The sequence below is a fragment of the Ursus maritimus genome, unplaced genomic scaffold, assembly GCF_017311325.1.
Source record: "Ursus maritimus isolate PB19 unplaced genomic scaffold, ASM1731132v1 scaffold_34, whole genome shotgun sequence".
In the NCBI taxonomy this organism is placed as follows: Eukaryota; Metazoa; Chordata; class Mammalia; order Carnivora; family Ursidae; genus Ursus; species Ursus maritimus.
Genome location: NW_024426008.1, coordinates 25,490,501 through 25,510,129, shown reverse-complemented (window position 1 = coordinate 25,510,129; position 19,629 = coordinate 25,490,501). Strand labels below are relative to the sequence as shown.

The 19,629-nt window shown below is 40.8% G+C and overlaps 1 protein-coding gene across 10 annotated transcripts in view; it reads right to left on the bottom strand.

Moving 5' to 3' along the window:
- Positions 1-19,629, bottom strand: part of AUH (AU RNA binding methylglutaconyl-CoA hydratase) — a 234,780-nt gene that overhangs the window by 163,863 nt on the left and 51,288 nt on the right. For 8 of the 10 annotated variants that reach the window (XM_040620326.1, XM_040620328.1, XM_040620323.1 and 5 more), the window contains 2 exons: positions 9,602-9,694; positions 7,933-7,989 (listed from right to left, as the gene is read on the bottom strand). In XM_040620326.1, coding sequence (XP_040476260.1) covers positions 7,933-7,989; positions 9,602-9,694 — 150 coding nt within the window. The remainder of the gene's footprint in view (positions 1-7,932; positions 7,990-9,601; positions 9,695-19,629) is intronic. The other 2 variants (XM_040620327.1, XM_040620325.1) reach the window with 1 other exon arrangement.

Below are 19,629 nucleotides of genomic sequence, written 5' to 3'. Positions count from 1 at the left end.
AAGTCCAAATTTGAGATGCTGGCAGGGGTGGTTCCTTCTGGAGGCTCCTAGCTTCTGGTGGCCGCCAGTAATCCTTGGCCCTCCTGGACTTGCAAACGCCTCTCTCCAATCTCTGTCTTCACAGGACCTTCTCCTGCTTCTCCTCTTCTCTTAAGGACACTTGTTATCAGATTTAAGACTCATTCAGATAATCCAGAATGAGGTCATCTCAAGATCCTTAACACTTCATCTGCAAAGACCCTTTTTCCAAATATAGGTTACACTCACAGGTTCCAGGCTGACCTATCTTGGGGGGGGGGGGGTAGGGGTGTCACCATTCCACTGCAGTCACTGTCTTTCTAGGGTTAGCTATATCCTAATTACCAATAAATGCTTGCTTCTTAAAAGAATTTCACAAACATATCATACCATCCCTTTTCTAAATCTTGTTTTATTTCCAGTATCAGTTATCTGATAATTCTTTTCAGTTGGATCCATTTCCACAGAAATCCTTCTCTGAATGTTTTCATTAGTCACTATTAACAAGACTGGCATGGTCAAACGGGCAGATACCAAGTGCTCTACCCACAAGAATAGCATTTTTGCGGATGACCAAAGTAGAAACCTTTCAGTGAGTCTTACACATTGACTAGGGTGGTCACCAGTTTCACTGAACTGTGTTTTAATTTCTCCTTATCCACCCTAATCAGAATAAACACTCTTATAATGATAAGTTAAACATACCATTTTAACCTGTGCAGGTACAAACATGCCTAAAGTGTTCAAACACTACTTTTAATTTTTACACTGTTACTGTTATTTAGTTCATATACTAATAAATTATCAACATGCACATCTCAAATGAACCCTACTTTCTGAAAGAACGACTTCACGAAATAGGAATAGCTCTAAATTCTCTCATCAAAGAACCAAAATTTCAGATTTATTGGGTGATACAAGATTTCAATATCAATGTTGGAAAAGTGCTTTCTTAAATGAGTCTTCTCAAAAAGCTGCTCACCTATCTTTTTTTGTAGTGACAGAAGAAACACCTCAGTTCCAAATACAGGCTACCCACTAACCCCAACCTTTGTCCTGCTGCCCAGAAACACAAAAAAGCTGGCACGAAGCCTGGGAAGCCCTACCCGCTCCTCCAGTGGGGTCTGACCAGTGCGGGCTGCTCTCTGAGGGTATGCACATTTCTTTTTTTTTTTTTTTTTTTTTATTAATAATGATTTTTTATTATATTATGTTAGTCACCATACAGTACATCCCCGGTTTGCGATGTAAGGCTCGATGGATTCATTAGTCTGTGTATAACACCCAGTGCACCGCAATGTGCCTCCTTACTACCCATCACCGGCCATCCCATTCCCCACCCCTCCCTCTGTAGCTCCCTCAGTTTGTTTCTCATAGTCCATAAGTCTCTCATGTTTCATTCCCCCTTCTGATTACCCCCCTTCTTTATCCCTTTCTTCCCTACTGACTTCTAGTTCTTATGTTCCATAGATAGAGAAATCATATGATAGTGCTGTCTTTCTCTGCTTGACTTATTTCACAAGCATTATCTCCTCCAGTGCCGTCCATGTTGTAGCAAATGTTGAGAACTCATTCTTTCTGATTGCTGTAATATTCCATTGTATATATGGACCACAACTTCTTAATCCAGTCATCTGTTGCAGGGCATCTCCGCTCCTTTCCACGATTTAGCTATTGTGGACATTGCTGCTATGAACATTGGGGTGCATATGGCTCCTTCTCTTCACTACGCTGTATCTTTGGGTAAACATCAGTGAGTGCAATGGCTGGATCATAGGTAGCCCATTTTTAACTTTTTAAGGGACCTCCACATCGGCTTCTTCAGAGTGGCTGTCACTTACTCTCGATCCCACCAACAATGTAGGAGGGATCCCCTTTCCACATCCTCTCCAACAATTGTTGCTTTCTTTTGCCTTGTCTATTTTTGCCTATTCTAACTGGCGAAGGTGGTATCTCAGTGTGGTTTTATTTTGAATTTCCTTTGATGGCTAATGATCTTTGAACATTTTTTCATGTGTCTGTTAGCCATTTGTAGTCTTCATTGAAAAGTGTCTGTTCATATCTTCTGCCCATTTTTTGATTTGTTTATTTGTTTCTCGTATTGAGTTTGAGTAGTTCTTTGTGATCTTGGATACCAGTCCTTTATCTGTAGTGTCATTTGCAAATATATTCTCCCATCTCCGTGGGCTGCCTCTTAGTTTTTCTTGACTGTTTCCTTGGATGTGCAGAGTGCCTTTTAATCTTGATGAAGTCCCATAAATTCATTTTATCTTTTTTGTTTCTTTTGCCTCTTTGGGGATGTGTCATGAAAAAGGTTGCTTTTGGCGATGTCAGAGGTTGTGCCTATGTTCTCCTAGAATTTTGATGGATTCTCTGTCTCACATCGAGGTCTTCATCCATTTGAGTTTATTTTTGTGTATGGTGTGAGATAGTGGTCAAGTTTCATTCTTTTTTTTTGCATGTAGCTGTCCACTCTTCCCCAGCACCATTTATTGAAGAGACTGTCTTTTTCCCACCGGATGCTTTTCCTGCTTTATCAAATATTAGTTGCCCAAAGAGTTGAGGGTCCATTTCTGGGCTCTATTCTGTTCCATTGCTATGTGTCTGTTTTTGTGCCAAAGTACCATGCTGTCTTTGTGATCACAGCTTTGTAGTACAGTTTCAACCGGCATTTCAGGATGCTCCCCAGCTTTGCTTTTTTCCTTCTTTCAACAGTTCCTTGAGATTCGGGCTCCTGGTTCCATACAAATTTAAGGACTATTTTTGTTCCAGTTCTTTGAAAACGTTTCTCGGTATTTTGATCGTGGGATAGTGCATTGAAAGTGTAGATTGCTCTGGGTAGCATGGACATTTTAACTATGTTAATTCTTCCGATCCATGAGCATGGAATATCTCTTTTCCATCTTTTATGTCTTCCTCAATGTCTTTTAAGAGTGATTTATAGTTTCTAGAATAAAGGTCCTTTACGCCTCTGGTTAAGCACCTAGTAACGATGGTTTTTGGTGCTATTGTAAAATGGGATGGATTCCTGATTTCTCTTTCTTCGCTCTCGTTATGCCCGTGTACAGAAATGCAACTTGGATTTCTGAGCACATTTTGTATCCCGCCATCAGCACTGAATTGCTTCTATAACTTCTAATAGTTTGGGGAGTGGCTTTTTGCTTCATATAGTATCAGTGTCGTCTTGCGAAGAGACACATTTGACTTCTTCTTTGGCTTCAATTTGAATACCTTGATCCCTTTGTTGTCTGATTGCTGTTGCAAGGACTTCTAGTGTTGAATAATAGTATGAGTGGGCATCCTTGTCGTGTTCCTGATCTTAAGGGAAAGGCTTCCAGCTTTTCCCCCATTGAGAATAATATTTGCAGTAGGCTTTTCATAGATGGCTTTATGAGATTGAGAAATGTACCTTCTATTCCTACACTCTGAAGGGTTTTTTAATCAGGAAAGGATGCTGTATTTTGTCAAATGCTTTCGCATCGATTGAGGATCATATGGTTCCTGAGTCTTTTTCTTGTTGGATATGATGTATCACGCTGATTGATTTATAGCAAGGGCTGAACCACGCTGCACATCCCAGGTATGAGATCCACTTGATCTGTGTGGATAATCCTTAATGAACTGTTGATTCTATTAGCAGAAGTATCTTGTTGAGGATTTTTGGCGTCCATATTCATGGCGAGAATCGGTCTATAAGTTCTCCTTTTGAGGGTCTTTGCCTGGTGTGGGGATCATAAGGTAATATTCTGGCCTCATAGAATGAGTTTGGTAGCTTTTCCTTCTGTTTTATTTCTTGAATAGCTTTTGGAGAATAGGTATTATTTCTTCTTTGAATGTTTGGTAGAATTCCCCAGGAAAACCGTCCAGGCCTGGAGTTTTGTTACTTTGTGAAGGTTGTTTATCACTGACTTCATCCCTTCCAATTAATTGGCCTGTTTAAGAAATCAATTTCTTTTCCTTTTTCAATCTTGGTAGTTATAGGTTTCCAGAAGGAGTTCATCTCTTCCAGATTCTTGATTTATTCGGCATATAGCTGTTGATAAAAATTTCCTAATAATTCCTTCAATTCAATGGTGTTGTCTAGTGACCTCTCCTTTTCATTCATAATTTTAATAATCTGGGTCCTTTCTTTTTCTTTTGGATAAGTCCGCCAGTGGTCAAGTCAATTTTATTGATTCTCTCCCAAAGAACCATCAGTCACTGTTGACTGCTCTACTGTGTTTGGTTTGCTTGATTGATTTCAGCTTTAATTTTGGTCAACTGCTTCCTTGTGCTGGATTAGCGTCCCTCTGTTGCTGTTCAGCTTCTAGAGGTGAGAATATAAAAACCGCATTTTGGGATTTTCTATTCGTTTGGTGAGAGCTTGGATGGCTTCATGATATTTTCCCCTTAGGACTGCCTTTGGTGTATCCTTCAGTGTTTGGACTGTTGTATTTTCATTCTCATTGGTCTCCTTAAATTGTTTAATTTGATTTTTGATTTCCTGGTTTATCGAATATTTCTGAGCAGGATGGTTCTTAGTCTCCGTGTTCTGAGTTTCTTCCAAATTTTCCTTGTGGTTGAGGTTATACATTCAGGCTGCGGTGGTCTAGTATGAGGGGATAATTTCAATCTTTTTGGTATCGCTAGAGACTCCGCTTTGTGTCCCAGAACAGCGTCTTACTTGAAGAATGTTCCATGGGTAAGAAAGAATGAGTATTCTTTGGTTCTGGGGTGTAAGTGTCTTTATATATATCTAAGAGGTCCAACTCTTATCCAAGGTATGGCATTCAAAGCCTTGATTCTTTGTTTCTTGGTTTTGCCAGGGTGTTCTGTCTATTTTTCAGAGTGGGTATTGAGGTCCCCCAATATTAATGTATTTTTATCTTATGCCCTCTTTATTCTGGTTAAGAGTTGCTCTGTGTATCTTGGTGCTCCCCTGTTGGAGGCATATATATTTATAATTGTCATATCCACTTGTTGAATACTTCCTTTAAGTAATAATATAGTGCTCCTTCTGCATCTCTAACTATAGTCTGTAGTTTAAAATCAGATTTATCTGATATGAGAATTGCTACCCCAGCTTTCTTTTTGAGGTCCATTTGTGAGAAAGATGGTACTCCCATCCTTCTACTCAGTCTGAATGCATCTTTGGGTTCGAAAATGAGTCTCTTGTAGACAGCAAATGGATGGGTCATTTCTTTTTATCCAATCTGCAACCCTGTATGCTTTGAAACCAGAATTTAAACCATTAATGTTCAGGCTGAGTACTGAGAGGATATGCTTTTAATTCTGCCATGTTGACAGTAAAAGTCTTTGTTTGTATTATGTTGCTGTGACTTTCTGTTTGTATCACTCTCTTGGGGCCTTTTACTTTTATAGAACCCCTCAGAATACCTCCTGTAGGGGCTGGTTTCCTGTGGTTCGAAAATTCAAGTGACTGTCGATTCTGAAATGTCTTTATTTCTCCATCACCTTCTGAATGACAGCCCTTGCTGGACTAAAGGATCCTTGGCTGCATGTTTTTCTACAAAGGTTTAAAAAATGCTCCCCAGCCCTTTCTCATTCCAGGTCTGTAGACAGGTCTGACGTGAATTTTCTGATAAAGCTGCCTTGGGCATTGGATGTTCTTTGCCCCTGGCGCTTTTCAATACTGTATCCTTGGATCTCATATTTTGCAGTGCACTATGACGTGACGTGGTGTAGGTCTGTCACGTTGGAAAGGCTTGGGAGGGGTCCTCTACCCTCTTGGACACCGACTTTGTTTCCCTTTGCTAGATTGGGGCGTTTTCAGACACGTTGTTCAAATATCTCTTCTAGACCTCTGTTTTCTTCCTACCCCCTCGGGATGCCGACATGTTCTAACATTGGATCGTTTCGTTGAGTCAGTAATCTCCGTAGAACATTCGTGGCGTGGATTTTTAAGACCATCTTCTAATTTTATTTTTTTCCTCTATTAACCCATCCTCCACATCTGCCTAACTCTTTCCTCCGCTTCCGTGACCCTGGACCAGTGAGCTCTCTAGTTTTGCCTGCATTTTGGCTCATAAATTTTTAATTTCTGGTCACCAATTCGTCTATCATTTCCGCCCTTAGATTGTATATTCTCAGTAATATTTTCCTGAATACTTTTTTCAAGGTCTATCATTATCTTGACCATTGTTCTCGAATTCCATTTCTGGGATAATTTGGTTATCCATATCCGCTTACTTCTGTGGCAGAGGCCACGCTGACTTCACTGTCTTTTCTTTGCTTGGGGTTCTCCTTCTTGTCATTCTTGATGAGAGAGATTGGGCTGGGTTTCCAGAGCTCTTCAAAATTATGACTGTCCCGAGGCCGGCCCCTTGTTTTATAGGATCTTAGAGATGGTGGCTTCTTCTTAAAGATTTTATTTATTTACTTATCTGAGTAGAGGGAGACAGACAGTCAGCAAGAAACGAAACAAAGCAGGAGTAGAGAGGTGAAGCAGGCTCCCAGCGGAGGAGCCATGATGGGACTCTTTCCGGAGCTGGATCACGCCTAAGCCGAAGACAGGCGCCACATGACAGCGCCACCCAGGTGCTCGTGGGTCTTGATTTTCAGCCTGCCTCTGTGCTTTTGGAGGGCTCCGCGCCGATACTCAGGCAACCCTGCTTGGTTAGAGTCTCCGTGTCCCCCAAGTGAGGGAGGATGGGGTATGGGCACTCTCTGAGCCGGTATTTCCGGCTTTTGCTCTGGTGGCTTTCCTGGCGGCGCCTGGGCTATGCCCTTCTTCTGGGGCCTTCAGAGCAGCAGAGGCTGTAGTGTCGCAAGAGCAAGAGGGATTGCGCCTCGTCTCCACTGGGATGTTCTGGGCCACTTTGCTCTGTTTCTGTTGGTGCTGCTCAACCCGCGGCGTCCCTGGGATGTGCACCGAACTTCGGCGACCCTTGCCTCACTTCCAGAGCCAGCGCGCTCTGTCCTTTTAGGCTTTCTAATGTTTCCGCTCAACCACCGAGCCATGCTCTGCTCTCTGTCCTTGTGTGTTTGCTATGCGTCAGCCACGCGCCGCACCCGCAGACTCCGGTCTCCCGGTCTCAGTCTATGCCGGTGAGCACACTGATTCCGGAGTTTCGTGAGAAGCCTGGTTAGGCGCGCACCGGTTCAGGGTGCTCAGTCTGCTGTTTCGCGAGTGCCGACCGCGAGTCTGCATCCGCCTCCCGGTGCAGTGTGTGCCGCCAGCCGCCGCAGCCCGGGAGTCCCCTCGCCTCAGTCTGGATCTCCGTGAGGACACCGATTCGGTGTTCAGGAGATGCCTGGTGGCGCAGCGCGCTCACGGCTCACTGGTCTCAGTCCGCTCTTCTCGCGGTGCTCTTGTGTGTCCGCCTGCTCCCCCGTGCAGGTGGCTGCCGCTTCCCGGCGCCCAAACGCGGCGGCTCCCTCCCCCTTCCGTTTATCTTCCGATATCCGTGCACGGTTTACAGCTCCCCTCTTGGTACCTCAATACTCAGCGCTGGAGATGTTCATTTGTAAAGATCCAGATGCATCATCCTGCGTCTCAGGCTGATTCCGTGGTTATTTAGGCTGGTCTGGTACCTATCCAGCTCGACTCAGGGGACCGGCTGAAAAAGGGGTCCCCTACTCCTCCGCCATCTTGGTATGCACATTTCTATACCCACACAAAAGTTTCAAATTATCAGTGCAATCCTTCAAGAAAAAAATGTGACTGATAAAATAATTTAATAATTAAAAATTATACAGAAAAGCACAGGAGACACCACAAAAAGAGAACATCCAACATACCCAGCATCTTCTCAACTACCTACGCTAAAACAGCACATTTTGAATAAGGACTTTGCTATAGAAGCAAACAATACAGTATTAGCCTCCTTACCCAAAATGCTTCCTTTTCAATAACACCCTTTTGCCTTATGCCCTGTTGTTGGGAATAAATCAATGGGTGTGAACAATTCATACCTCCACCAGGAATAATTGCCAACTTTGTTTCAACCAAGCCCATTTTTGCAGAGGAAGCTAAAAAGGAAGGAAGAAAATTAAGTAAAATCCATATCATCAGATTCAAATATTATGACTTGAAAAAGTTAGTAAAATCAGCTACAAATATTCTGTTTACTAATTAAACCTGTGTAACAAATCTTTTTTAAAAGTCACTTCAAAAGGCATTTATTTATGGAAATAAGTAAACACTGTAAATGATACACATTAAGAGATTCACATAACATTTCCTGTTAAAAACTGCTCGGCAGTGAACTGATTTTCGACGCAGAAAGACCAGAGTTATAACTACATATTTGACCTGATACTGCCAAGTCATGTTTGAAGGCTTAGACCCCATTAATTATTCAGGATGAGGAGCGCGGCTATGTCTGACAAGCAGGAATCTTTAGCTGCCTGAAGAACCCTCCAAATCAAACGGCTTAATATAGCATATCAGATATGGCAGCTTTTCAGGGCCGAATCTCTAGTTACTTTTGACAAATGGTTTTACTGTTCTGACAGCTGGACAAGGCTCCTCTTTCCGCGTTTTGTTTTCATGGCTACTTTAAAACATCTTAATTATTTCTTTATTTGCATATCCAAACGTACTTGGACCACCTCCCATATCCTAATCCCCAGAATCTGCACTCTTTCAGAAATGGCCTACATGTACCTTAGCTCTTCCATTTAAAACTCATGATTTCAGACAAGTAAGGAGAGATCTAAAATAAAGTGGAAAGGGGGAAAGAGTCCACATGGACTAGCAGCTACAAATCCCAAGAAACAGTCAAAAATTATTGAAAACGTAATTGTACTGACTCTATTTTTAACAGGCAGCTGCTTCAGGAGTGACAATGGGAGCCAGTGGAAGAACGGTGACAAATAGCTGTTCCTGCTTCTCCCAGTCCTTGATCCCAGGGCCCCTTTATGTCACCCCAGTGTGACCATACAGTGGCAGTCTGTGGGGCTCTGACAGAATAAGGAGAGTGATGGCCATGGTGCCAGTCTGCCTGGGTTCAAATCCCAGCTCAGCCAGTGATTCTGGGCCTGTTACGTCTCCTCTCCATGCCCCAGCTTCCTCAAGCACCACAGACAGCCTCTCACAGAGGGCTACTAGGCCGACTGTGGGATGTCATACACGTTGGGGGCTTAGAGCAAGGCTGAGCACCCAGTCAGCGGTCAGCACACGGCCAGCACTAATTGTTCTCATTATTATTTTCATAATTGCCTCATCCAACCCACAGGAAACCAAGCAAGAAAGTGAACCTCAAAGAGATTAAGTTATCATTCCTGTAGCTGACACGAATGAAGTACTTGGACTGGGCACATGCCACAGATTAGCTCACTGGATCTTCACAACAGCTCCTGTCATTTCCCCCATTTTAGAGGAGGAAACTGATCTGAAAAGGACAGGGCCTACGATTCAAATTCAGTTCTGTCTGACCCAATTCCTGTTCTCCTCCCCTACTGCTAAGGCTAATAAGAGACTCTATCAGACTGTCTGCTTAACTGGGAATCTTCAATACTTCATCAAACCCAATGGGTGACTTCTTCTAAACATTCTACTCAACAACAAGAAAAGAATAAAATATTTGGAATGATCTCAAGAGTAAGCACAAACCTCATTTCTAACAGCATTAATTCTCACCTGCTACGCGTATATCACATGCTAGAGCCAGCTCAAGGCCACCACCCAAAGCAAGTCCATCTATTGCTGCAATTGTTGGCACTGGAAGATTAGCTGAAACAGAAAGGAAGAGTTTATGTTTCCTCAGGAATATAGTTACCTTACTATGTAATTTATTTTAGACTCTTTTTTGTGAATTTATTTTTAAATGGGATACCTTATACAGAATTTTGTGCCCCTTTTCCCTTCAACAAAATAGTCATTTCCTTTATTATTCTTCAAAAACATGTGATGATTGTGTACAGTGCCATCAAATAAACATGCAATAATGTCTTTAAATCTTCCCATATCATGAAATACCTCCATAAATATGCTTTTTGAATTAGCACAATCACAGTTCCGACTTCGTAATCTTAGAGCCTAGCATCTTTTATGAGATGTTTGGTTCATACAAATTTCTATTTGAAATGACTCAGGTATAACTGCGAAATTCAAGATCCTTTACGTGTCACCATGGTACTCAGAATGACAGTCTCATCCCAGGAAGTAATACATCTTCTCATATCAGACAAAAGCCCACTCCTGGGCTCCTGGGGCCCCACCCACTAGTTCTATCACTGAGGAAGGAGCACTGTAGGCCTAGCTAGAAAATGACCAGGCTCTATCAAATAGCACACTTCACATGGAAGAGGCTCTGAGAAGGCCCCGAGGGTCCAGGAAGGGGTCAGCCAACCACAGACCTCAAACCAGACTTTCTTGGTCCCAGAATATTATTTTAATGAGATTTTGTAAATTAGAACATACAGATTTCATTTTTATAACTGGTTCAAAAACAGACTGGTTAATTATTCTGTGAAGCAGATTCCTCCTTATGAATTTTATTTTTGACAATGGGAATGTAAAGTGAGGCTGGCCAAACTTACTACAGTATAAACAGAACTAGGTTCTGTCCAGCTGCCCAACCTCTTCTCCAACCTCAGGCACATACTCTATGTTCCAGAAGTTCCTCCCATCCATGCCTGTGGACAAGCTGCCCTCTGCCTGGCATGCCTAGCTAGCACCTAATGATCTTTCAAGGCCCTGCTCAAAAGCCCCTTCCTTTGCACCTCCGTGGCACTCTGTACACGCTTTTCCAGCGGAGCATTTACCATCATGCCACCCATTCTGAAACAGAATCACATCACATGAGTGCTGATCAGTAACACTGTTCTTCCTACTCTGGGACTGCTTCTCCTGTTCCTAGGACATTAAACCTTGTATTCTTCCTGCTTTTCTTTTTATTATGAACTTCTTTCACTTAATACTTTAAGAGGAATAACATGAATATATGTAGCCCAATGGAGGTACAGAAAAGATGAAGTGTAAAGGGTTCCTGAACGGGGGAGAGAGACCAGGAAGAGGATGGGAGTGAGTGTTCTCTCCTTGCCGTGTGAAAATGCCAAAGGCACTCACCAGCCACCTGGGGGAAGCTGGCTCCTCAGAGAGAGGAACCACAAAGGTGAGTTTAAAGAACTTCTATAATCAAACCCAGGCCTGAAATATATGTACTACTGAGTTCCAGTTTCTGAAAATTCCAACTCCTAGCTAATAGGGTTGTCTCATATTCTTTAGAATCCCCCCAAAATAGGAACAAATTCGTATGCAAAGAGGAATTTTTCTTTGCATCAAATTGTGAACTGAAAATGTAGACTAAGTAGAGGGGTCGAAGGAATAAGTTGAGTATAAATTACAAAAGTAATATTCCACAAGTTCATAAGTCCTTAAGCATTCCAGTAAGCATAAAGCAAGATCACGATCTGTGGTCATCTATAATGTTCGTAATACTACATCAGGGGACGGATGACTCAAAAAGACCTGGCAAGGCTTTGCTTGACGATTTTATTAGTTAATATTTTCAAATAAATACCATACTTAAAAATCACACTACCCAATAGAAAGTTTAAAAGCTATTATTTTTTAGAAGTATAAAATGTCATTAAAAGGAAAAAAAGAGGGAATGCACATTAAAAACACAAATAAAATTCATTAGTAAATATACCCTCCCTTTCATTTTAAGAGGTGCTATAAACAAACATTATGCCGATAAAATAAAATGATGGGGGAGAGGGCATGCACGCCAGGCAAGTTTCAGGTTCTGCCTGACCTGGAGTAACAAGGTAGGAACTAAGGAGAAATAAACAAATCCAAACATACTGATCTGGGAGATTGGGGCAGGGCAGGGGAGGGGAGGGATGAATTGTCTCATCCTCAAGTTTTCTTAATCCTGAAGTTAAAGAATCAACATTTTTCCCCTATATGCTTATATTCTTTGGAAATAATGACAATTATTTTTAAATGTGATAGTTAAAAACTTAAGAAATTTTCTCAAGGGGCTAAAAGTTTTTTAACATTACATTTTATGTGAAATATATAAAATAAAATGACAAGAAATGTAGGGTCCTTATACAAAACAAGGAAAATAGGATATTAACACTCTCAAATCATTAAAAAGGTAAATTACGTGCTCCTTTCAAATACTAATTAACATAAATTAGCATTATATAAAGCAGTCTATAAAATTTTTCCTACTAAAAAATTATTTAAGCAGAACAGCTCAATTAGCATTCGATGAATAATTAAATTTCAACTATTTTACAGTATTGTAAATTCTGAAATTTTAGGGTGTCAACTGTATACTTCAATTAAAATTTTTTTAATTAAATTTGTTTTTTAATCCTAAATTTTATGTAATCGTAATCCTCCCCTTCTGAAAGACGTCTCTCTTAGCAAATTTTCTTCAGGAAAAGATGAGTCATCCCAAAGCACATGCTAGTTTCACGGTTACCTCACACGCTTGTTTTTACATCCAGCACTTTTTCTGCTTGGTAGCACTTAATAATCTTAGTGGACCTAATACAACACGCTTCGGAAGGGCAGAGTAACCATCTCAGAGAACTGAGAAATATCACAATGGCGGTTGTGTAAGAGCACGGCTGGATGACGTCGGAGCTGCCAGGAGCAGAGGCTATTCCCAACAGCAAGAGGAAGAAATTATGACTCGGCGTGTTACGCAACGAACAGGATCAGATACTATTTTGAGTTTAGTACCAGGAAATGGGCCAGGTATGACAAAGAAGATAATAATCCTTTGAAATGCTCCTAAAAATATAATTAAAAGCAAACAATTAAAGTTTTGCTATTTCAAGAGAAAAATAAAGGAGCTGCCTGGGAAGGCTCCCGTCCACCTCGGAGTCTGCAGGAGGACCCCCAATGGCAGAGGCGCACCAGAGTCGGGAGACCAGGAATGAGGCAGAAGGGGGAGCAGGCCTACTGTCAGCTCTGAGAGAGATACCACATGTAACAGAGGTTTTCAGATGTTTCCAGAAAAACATAAATTCAGTTATTAAGGGAAAATGCTAGTGTCAGTTGTGATGTTTAAACATGGCTTTGACTGAAGAACCGTGTTCTTATACAAAACAGAAATATTTCGAAAGAAATGCTCATATAGCATACTGGAAGTCTGACTTTATTGAAATCATTCAAAAAGAACAGAAATAAAATCAAGGTTAATTGAAAATTATAATAAACTCCTAACTATCACGAATTCCAACTCAAACTTTCACCTTCATGTATCCTTTCCCATTCTCATCATCAAGTCTCAAAGGAACCACAGCAACAAGACACAACCATCCTGCCCAACGCGTGCAGCTGCGTGCGCCTCTGGAAGCCCAGCCGGGGCCTCTGAGCAAGAAGCCGGCCTGGACGCCAACACACACGCGCACCACATCACATGGCGGGGTTCGAAGCCTGTAAATGGGAGCCACTGTTCCCAGGAGTCAGGGGGTGACCGCTCTGCAATCTGAGAAAAGATGCTTGCCTTTTCTAAACCTACGTCTTATGTACCTGTCTTCTTAATTCTCCATATAGCTGCCTATGGATCGAGCACATACAAGAAAGTGCTTACTATATGGGTTCACTGCCCTAAGCACCTTACGAATATTACTTAAACCTCTGACCCGCCTCATGACATCAGAACTACTATGACCTTCACAACTGATGGGGACACAGGGCAGGGGAGTTCCTGTCACTGCCTGGTGCACCCACAATTCGAGTTCAGGTGGCCCGACTCCAGGGACTTGCTCATAACCATGACTGCCCATCACCAGCTCTCACAGCCTGGACTCAGAGACCGTGAGCCAGGACGCAGCTCTGCAAGACAACGTTCCATCCTTCCTCAAGGACCTGTGACCACGAGTGTGAAGAAAGGGAAATGCTGAGACCCTTTGAGAAGTCTGACAAGCACACTGGCTCTGAGCTCTGCTGTCAGTTGACTGTAACAGAATTCTGACTTGAGACTTCCCTGAAAACCTCCAACCCAGACTGTCCCCAGTGCATGACTACAGGTTATTAGACAAGGGCCAACACCAGAGCATCTCTTTCCTACCAAAATTCCAAAACAAATAAGCCTCCCTGGGGAAACACAGAGAAAGGTTAGGCAAGGTTAAGCCCCCACACACTCTCACTCCACAGCCTTGTCTGGAAGATTTTAATAAACAGAACTGAGGTAGCTTCCACTGTCAACTGCTGCTCCAGGTGTTCACTACAATGAATGAATGAATGAATGAATGAATGAATGAATGAAACAGAGCGAGCTCTTGGCACATCAAATGTTGCCTGACATGACACATGTAGTTATTTTCATTTCTGATGAAAACATAACAAGAAGTAGTTTACTTTTACCTGGTAGAAAAAAATACACCATTCCTGCCTTGCTTCACGAACTCTCAGGCTCTATATCCTTGCTTTGCAAAGCACAGTTTGTGGACCAGCAGCACTGGCATCACTTGGAAGCTTGTTGAAACATACAACCCCAGGTCCCACGCCAGAACTATCCCACCGGGAGCTGCATTTGAACAAGACCGCAGGTGAAGCTCTGGATACCCAGCTAATCCACAGGGAACCTGACCACCTCACCATCCTGCAGGATAACACGCTGACCCACTACACAGACAGAGGAAGTGGTAAGAGCCCCAACTCTTTCGGTAAGACTCAACTGTAAAGGTAGTAAAGACTTCACACAGATGTTTACAGCAGCTTTATGTGCTACATCCACATGATGGAACATGCTCAGCATTAAAAAGGAACCAACTACTGCCCGATCCATGCTACGCATCAGTGAACCTCAAAAAAATATGTGAGAGATAACATGCAAATTAATACACACTGTACTCCATTTATTAAAAATTCTAAAAATGGAAACTAGTCTCCGCTGATGGCAAGCAGTTCAGTAGTTATCTGAGGACAGGAAGGCAATGGGAAGGTGCAGGGAAAGGGATCACTGAGGGCCATGAAGAAATTTCTGGGAGTGATGGACATATTCACCATCTTGGTTATGGTGATGTTTCCAAAAGTCAAAGTCAACACACAGCACACGCTAATACATGCAACTTATTACATGTCAGCTATACCTCAATAGATCTCTTCCTAAAACTTCTATGACCGGAATAATATGAAAATGATCAATCCAAGAGAATAAAGTATACTAGTTTCCTGATCTTTTATAAACAGGGGTCAATTAAATATATAATTTATATTTATTTTTATAGATACAATTTAAAATCAAGTAACACAGGTATTAATCAATTTAAAATTATAAAGAAATAGCATTAAGAAAAAATGAGAAAAAATGAGAAAAGTAAAAGGGAACAATTTGGTCTTTTTAATTGAAATATAACTGACGATATTTTATTAGCATCAGGTGTGTAACATAGTGATTCGACAATTCTACACATAACTCAGTGCTCGCTCACCAAGGTAAGTCTGGTTACTATCAGTCACCATACAATGTTATTACATTATTGTCTCTTCCCTATGCTGTACTTTTCATCTCCATGACTTACTGATTTTATAACTACAAGTTTGACCTCTTAATCCCCTGTATCTATTTTACCCATCCTCCCCACCCTCTGATAATCCTAGTTTGCTCTCTGTATTTAAGCATCTTGCTTTTTGTTTGCTTGTTTGTTCATTTGTTTTTTTAGATTGCACATATAAGGGGAATCATATGAAATTTGTCTTTCTCTGTCTGACTTATTTCACTGCATAATACCCTCCACCTCCACCCATGTTGTTGCAAACGGGAAGATCTCATTGTTTTCTATGGCTGAGTAATATTCCACTCCGTGTGCGTGTGTGTGTGTGTGTGTGTGTGTGTGTGTACACACACAAATACTACATCTTCTTTATCCATCCATCTATCAATGGACAATTAGGTTGTTCCCATATCTTGACTATTGTAAATAATGTTGCAATAAACAGGGACAGTGTCCTGTGCCCATGGCTGTACAGAGGTTCCCTTCCTCCCCGATGCTAAATATATAGAGCACTACAGAAATGGGTCCCACGCTCCTACAACTACGGCCCCTAAATTTCTTCCACCCCAACAAGTTACTTATTTAAGTGGATAATATAACAAATAATAAATGGGCTTATCCTTTGCTCCACCTTTCCCAGAACACAGGTTCTCCTCCACGCCTACGTGAGAAGTGCCCTGTGAGTCACGCAATGCTGGTGCCGCGCCAACTGCTGCAGGAGGCAGCCAGTGCCAACCTGGGGTAGCTGTGACTGGGGAGACTGGCCTAAGGTGGGGCAGTCAAATGAGCCAATCTCCTCATCAACAATCTAAAGCCACAACCTTCCACTTAGCTAGTATCAGTGATTGAGAATATTTTGCCCGTTTCTACGCTTTATTTCTCAATTTATTCCAAACCTTAGATAGAAAGAGGATTTCTATTTATTAAGGCTCCCTTAGATACCATACAATATGTATGATGTTTTCTGCACTGCTGTCGTAGTAAAAAACCAAAAATTATCTAAACATCCATCAATGAAGGAATAATTACATACATTATGGTATGTCTATAGCAAATAACACCAGGAAACAATTTTTTTTAATGCAGTGGTAAAACATTCCACACTGTAAAAAACTAGACTCCAAACTATTCCCAGAAATAATTTTTCAAATACAATATCTATCACACAGCCAAAGGATAACCAAGAAAACAAGATCTAGTAAGAACCAGTAGAAAAAAAAAATTAAGAAAATATCCATACAAAAACTGAGATCCATAATCTTCAAATGCTGACTCTCAAATAAAGACATGAAGCCAAGCATGAAACTGTAAACAATAAAAGTGACACAATAGTTTTTTAAAAGAACCAAAAAGTATTTTAAAATGAAATTAAAAAACTCAATGTTTGTAACGAATCGGGTGCAGCTTATGAGAAAATCAGTGGAGCTGTAAACCATTCAGAGAGAGGTAAGGAGGAACAAACATGGAAACGATGGAAGAGGAGACACAGACATATAGTAAAAAGGTCTGACATAAGCCAAATTGGCAGAAAATAGTGAAACAAACATCCCTTGTCATGGGTTTAAAAGAAAGCAGCAAATGTAACCTGAAGAAAAAAAAAATTAATGAAAATCAGGATGGAAATTAATAACACAGAAACAGGAGAGGGGATTAACAAAGCCCAAAACAGATCTCTGAAATGTGTACTAAAAGTGATAAATCTACGGAGAGACAGATCCAAGAAGAAAACAGAATGAGGACCCGAGCAAGCAGTCTCCGGAGTGAGAAGAGACAACCCACTGTTGACTCCTCAGAGAAACTAAGAGAACATTATCAATACTTCATACCAATGCATTTGAAAATCTAGATGAAATGGATAAATTCCTAGAAAAGTCTTAATTTCCAGAAATAAAACTTAAAAACAGACAACTTATTGATGTGGTCATTTTCATATATGTGTTTGCATATCATCTAAATCAATGTATGTATACAAACATATATTCATGTAAAAACCAAGAAAAGGCCTAAATATACTAAAATCATTAAATATTAAAGTATTAAATCATGGCACTAGCAGTAATTAGTTATGTGGACAGAAAGGGAATGGGAGAAAGCTGCTAAAAGAAGTTCTAATTTTTTACATTAAACATACATTCAGATATTCCTTACGGAATTAAAAGCTAACAAACATAAAAAAGCCAAAAAAGAATGAAAGTGATTTTCCTTTTTGGTCCTGTCAAATTCTAGAATATTCCAGGGTAATATTTTAGAGTAAGAGACAGAGCTTGGCTGATAAGCCCGCTTCTTTGGCTATATTTAGCAAAACAGTATATAATTTCCACAGCACCATCCAAAATCATAATGTGATTAATACCCAGAGGAAGTCAGCAAAAGCAAGAGAATTCCAAAAAGAGGAGAGAGATCCTATGTTGCAAAGCGAAGTGTAGCTCTATTCGAAACTATGATTCAGTACAGTAGGCTGGGGATGTTAACACTTCTAAGGGAAAACAACGGACTCCTAAATACTTGTGTCAATTTTCTGTCAGGATGACGAAAGGATAAAGAAAACAGAAAGCAGGATCTGGAAGTTACCACTTGGAAAACTAGTAAGTATAGTTAACTTGAGTGTTTCATCAGTCAATCCTCACATACCGTAATTGAGTTCTTCAATTTCTACTTATTACCTCAAATTAGGGGGAAAAATGTAAAATACATGCTGGAATGCATCCAATTTAACAAAACTACTTATTTAAAAAATCTCCTTGACCTTCAAACAAACAAAAAAGGCACAGTGAACATAACCATTTCGGGTCAACCTGGCGGACTGACAATTCTGCAAACCTTAAAAATGTTATTTACTAAACAATTCTTAATACATCTAAAATCAAAGTCAAATAACCACAGGATAGCCAAGAAAATGTAACAAGCACACAACCCTTCAAACTGTATGTGATAGTAGTCACTGTGGCACTAATTAAGTATTTTCACAGTAAGCTTTGCTTCAGATCAAGTAAAACACAAAGGAAGTATCTGAAATAGCTCTGAATGGTGTAACGACGATAAACTATCAAACTCTAAAAAAATCAATCACAATTCATAGACGCTCACCACATTCTGCTAATGCATAAACTTAACTTTTCTGCAGCAAAATAAACACCTTATGGCAACTTCTTTAGGAAAACGGTAAGTTGAGCCGATGTCTGGTTTTTTTGTGAGTATCAGATGTCTCTAAGTCAAGTGGAAAGCTTAAAAGGGATATATCTGGAATTTATGCAAGCCCTTTTGCATTCATTACTCAAGAATCTCTCAATATCAAAACGGGATGCTAGGGAGTTTGAAGTGGATTTATACCTTTACAAAGCACAGACCTCAATGTAATGTGTTATGTAATTAAAAAGAATGCAATGACTAAATGCATGAAGTGACAAATACAAAACCTTTGGTAAAATGTTATCATACCTTAGTCATATTTAAAAGCTCTGCATCTTACCTCAGAGACTATTATTAAGCCATGGTAAATCAGACTTTATGCTTCAAAGAAAGGGATATACAAATCTTTGAGAAAAAAAACCTTCTGAATACTTTCACCTACAGTTTATTTATAAGAAATCAAATTATGGGAAGTTTTCATCCATAACCAGGATAAGTTTCAGATAACTAGTTTTTTCTACATGGACCTACACCAGAAAGCCCAACAGTCAGACTAAGGGGCCATGCAAAATCATCCAAGGAATGGAGCTCTTCCATCATGGCCAGCCCAGAAGGCAGCTGCCCACACCCCCAGTGCTCATCTCCAGGAGGACGCTTGTCAGAGGCACCACTGATGACCGTGCTGCCAGATTCGGCCGTCCGCTCTCCCCATGCACCCTCCTGGACATGTCAGCAGCGTGTGACTGAGGCCTCCCGAATGGAAGACTTTCTTCACTTGGCTCTCAGAGAACTGTTGTTTTCTTCCTATGCCTCTACCCTGGAGGATCTTTCTGAGTCTCCTTTCTGGTTCTTTTCATCCCCGTCTTGAAACATCAAAACGCCTCAGCTGAAAATGCCTGGCATTTTAAAAGGATTGCTATGGAATATCCTTTACAAAAAAATCATCCACCTCACACTAGATTCTACAACTGAAAATTCTGGTGAAAACCCATTTAAAATATCTCTTTATCATTAGATGACAATTCTTTGAGGCCTCAACTTGAGAAGGAAATAGACTTGCCCCCTCAG